The sequence below is a fragment of the Malurus melanocephalus genome, unplaced genomic scaffold, assembly GCF_030028575.1.
Source record: "Malurus melanocephalus ecotype Western Australia unplaced genomic scaffold, MMel_1.1 scaffold_824, whole genome shotgun sequence".
Classification (NCBI taxonomy): domain Eukaryota; kingdom Metazoa; phylum Chordata; class Aves; order Passeriformes; family Maluridae; genus Malurus; species Malurus melanocephalus.
The window spans coordinates 25,240-28,873 of record NW_026624056.1 but is presented as its reverse complement, the minus strand read 5'-3'; the positions used below and the strand labels follow the sequence as shown (position 1 = coordinate 28,873).

Sequence of the window (3,634 nt, the reverse complement as noted above, 5' to 3'; positions counted from 1 at the left end):
AAAAAAAAAAAAAAAAAAAAAAAGCAAAATGAAAAAGAAGCTGCCCAAAAAATACAGTTGCAAAAATACAATTTTTATTCCAACACAGAATCCCGCAGCTCTGCCCCGAAGGCACATCAAGGTCCTGGTTTACACACACCATTAGTGTCTGTGATCTCTCCCACCTTGCACAGGTGACTGTATGCAATGGGAGTTTACCTGCTCTGGATTCAGGAGCAAGTCTCTCATGTCCCGAAAATGTGGGTTCTGTGGGCTGATTTGCAGTCTGATATGGTTTCTTTGCACCTCTCCTTTTTCAGTGCTGAATTTTCCCTTCCCATGTGTGCCTCTGGGCACTGCTTGTGGTTGGTGCTGTGTCATCAGTCCCTTACGCCATGTCCAACAGACCTTTCAAGAAATGTCACATGCACAGAAGGGCTCTGCAAAACCCAGGAAGTTGGAAGTGAGATGCTGCTGGGCAAAAGGCTGCAGCTAATCACTTATTTCTGGGATAACTGAATACAACTTTGTTAACTCAAGAGTACAGTTAGAAAAAACCCAAAACATTCTACAGCTCTTTTTCTCTGCGTCCTGTAGCTACACCTCCTWACTATTCTCTAAATAACCTTTTTCTCTGGTCAATGTCTATAAGAGTGTTACTACTCGGAGCACAGGAGTATACAAATCTCTTAAAAAGAGCATCAATCACAGTTCACCATTTGCTTTCAAACGCCTTAGTCTACACCATGATTTCAGCAAACAGATCAAGAATGTTAATATCATCCTGGGGCTCCAGCTCTCTGCTGGGATCGGCCTGTTCCTGAGCCAGCCGTCTCTTTCTTCTGTGCACGTACACAGGGTGGCTCCTCTCTGGCCCCTCGGAAGACACGGTGCCTGCAGGGACAGCAGCTTCCAGAGCCAACTGCAAGCCTCTGTGGAATCTAGACAAACAATTCTGTAGTTACTATTTTTATAGGTTTGCTCAGGAGCTGCAAACTAGTTTGAGAAACTAATGCTTTTGGAATGKAATCAAAACATGCAATGGTTACTAATGCTTTAGCTGATCCTGAAGAAAAATCAGATGTCATGAACAGAACTGGTGWAATCTTACAAACCTCTCAATCCTCCTTATGTTTTCTTCCATTTTCTGATTGGCTACATGTACCAGAAATTCAATATATTCTTCAGAGACCATCAATCTTCCCTTGTGGCTCAACGGAACTTCTAAGCAGTGAGTACCCCGCACAGCCTGAAAACACACACACAATTTACCTGGAAGGAAGTTTTTTAGTTTATGAAGTTTATTTAAATAACCTAGGGAGTACATCACAGTAAAAATCTGCTTATCCACATGATTTGTTAGGTTGTTTTCATCTAAAGCAGCAAGCTACTTCTTTGCTACAGCATGCTCTCTAAGAGCTGTTAAGCACAAGTCAGGTCTTGGCTCATAAAAAAATCCAGGTTTACATAACAGTGTGACTTTGTGACATCCCTTACAGTAGCAGAGTCCTTACCATCATAATTTTTCCTCCTCTGCCAACTGTAATACCAGAGTTCCTGAACCCAGAGTCAACAGCGATGGAATGCTGCAGAAAAAATAAATGCTTAAATAGGTCTTATACACWTTCACAGCAAAAAATATTTATGGATGCATTGCAACACCACGCACAATCTCAGTTTTGCAAAAAACTTATTCAAAACTATCTACCCTGACTGATACAAAAGAAGTCATACTAGAATATTTCTAAAATATTTCAGATCAAACCCACAAATTGTGGGTKATTTTCAGAGACCCATGGTGGATCCTGACTGTCTGAATCCACTGAAGGGTGCAGAAGGGATGTAACATCTCTTTGGGCACTGAACTGTTTTATCCAAACAAGCTGTAACTTCACGAACAGTCATGCTATGTCTATAGCTACACGTGCAGCTCCTCAGCTCTTCTGTGTGAATGACAAAACAAGCCCAGYACAGCCCATGCTGCTCACTGCAGTCATGCTGGAAAAGCAGAAGGCGAATGCACCATTCAATTAATTGAAAATGGAGCCAMATGGCCTGGCTGGCAGCAAAATAACACATCAAATCCATCCCTTTCAGCCAGTGAGTGCAGCCCGGGCTCCTTAGTGTTTGATGGAGCAGTCTGCTTCAGCTTCAAGGCTGAATTGCAGATGAGTAGTTTTCCTTTCTAAGGAAAGTAAAACCCTCACCAAGTTTAAAGCTGTGTTTTTCCATCAGCTTACTTTACTACCCTAATTGTTAAACACATAGCACCTAAGTCCCAACACCTGGGACTGTTCCTAAGTGCAACTGCTYACTGAGCAGCCAAACTTTTACAGCAGGAATGTAACACAACAACACTGTCACACTGTACTTGACATGGGTTTACCAGCAGCTGTGCATCCTGCAGCTCCTGACACATCACGTGAAGAACAAATGGTTCAAACTTGAACACAACATCACCAGTGGCTTTCTCTAGTGCTGTCATCTGGAAAATACACCAAAATATTTATATTACCACTGCAAGTGTGTACTGTTATTATCAAAAGAACCGCCAAAAAAAACAAAAGGAGCTAGTGAGTGTTTGAAATAAGCACATACAATGGAGCAAATGAGCCAGCAGGTTTGACCACTTGCTCTTCAGACTTCTTTACTCACAATACACAGAAACTCTGTGGATTTCCATGATTCTGTTTGCTAAACTTGGTTTGAGAAAAATTTACGGCAAGACGGACATTAAAAACTGTGCTTCATCCTTCTCTGTTTTTCCTTCATACATCCAAAGCAACTGATACTGTAAGCTCAGTGAGGGATGATGGCTGTTCTGTTTCAATCAGGTGAAATTTGAGGTTTTTTTCCTTAAACTGTGTCGTAGAATCAAAGGAATGAAGCTGCTCAAGTACATCTCTCAACTTCACAAAACTTCGCCTGGTTTAGCAGGAGCATTTCAATGATAAATATAAAAGATGTATCACCCAGTGTTCCCTTACCACATCGCCTTTGACACACGGATCGTGCGTTACCAGCAGCCACGTGCAGTTCTTCTTTTGGATGCCGGTGCYGTCCGTGTCCTAGTGATGGACAGAAACCATTAAAATGCCTCTGCACCTTGGTGAGGCTTGATCTGATGCTGCTACAAAAGCGGTCCTTGAAAATAAAGAGCGTCACGTTGAACCAAGAGCCCATTGACAGCTCGGCTGATCTGTGCCCGTCCGTGGGCTCAGTCTGGCTGAGCTCCAGCAGCAGCGGGCTGTGTTCCATTAACCGCCTGAAGAACCGGAGTATGGACACGGATGCACCGAGAGCAGCGGGAGCTCCAGGACCGCAGCCCCGTGCCAGCCAAACCCCCGGTAATGGGAGCGGCTCGACCCTGTGTGGGCCCGGGCCCATCCCCAGGAGCCCATCCCCATCCCATCCCCATGTGGCCTCATCCCCATCCCCAGGAGCCCATCCCAATCCCCATCCCCATGTGGCCTCATCCCCATCCCCAGGAGCCCATCCCAATCCCCATCCCCATCCCATCCCCATGTGGGCCCCATCCTCATCCCCAGGAGCCCATCCCACCGGTCCCACCGGTCCGGTCCCTCACACACCGCCAGCAGCACTCTGCCCGTTCCCGTTCCCATTCCCCTCACACACCGTCACCAGCACTCTGCCC

The 3,634-nt window shown here is 45.4% G+C and overlaps 1 protein-coding gene across 1 annotated transcript in view; it reads right to left on the bottom strand.

The window, feature by feature from the left end:
* Nucleotides 1-52: 52 nt before the first annotated feature.
* Nucleotides 53-3,634, bottom strand: part of TYW3 (tRNA-yW synthesizing protein 3 homolog) — a 5,243-nt gene continuing 1,661 nt past the window's right edge. Inside the window, exons 2-6 of the mRNA XM_057385413.1 lie at nucleotides 2,967-3,047; nucleotides 2,366-2,464; nucleotides 1,494-1,565; nucleotides 1,095-1,228; nucleotides 53-920 (exon numbers count right to left, since the gene is read on the bottom strand). Of these exons, the coding sequence (XP_057241396.1) occupies nucleotides 719-920; nucleotides 1,095-1,228; nucleotides 1,494-1,565; nucleotides 2,366-2,464; nucleotides 2,967-3,047 (588 nt within the window). The 3' untranslated portion in view covers nucleotides 53-718. The remainder of the gene's footprint in view (nucleotides 921-1,094; nucleotides 1,229-1,493; nucleotides 1,566-2,365; nucleotides 2,465-2,966; nucleotides 3,048-3,634) is intronic.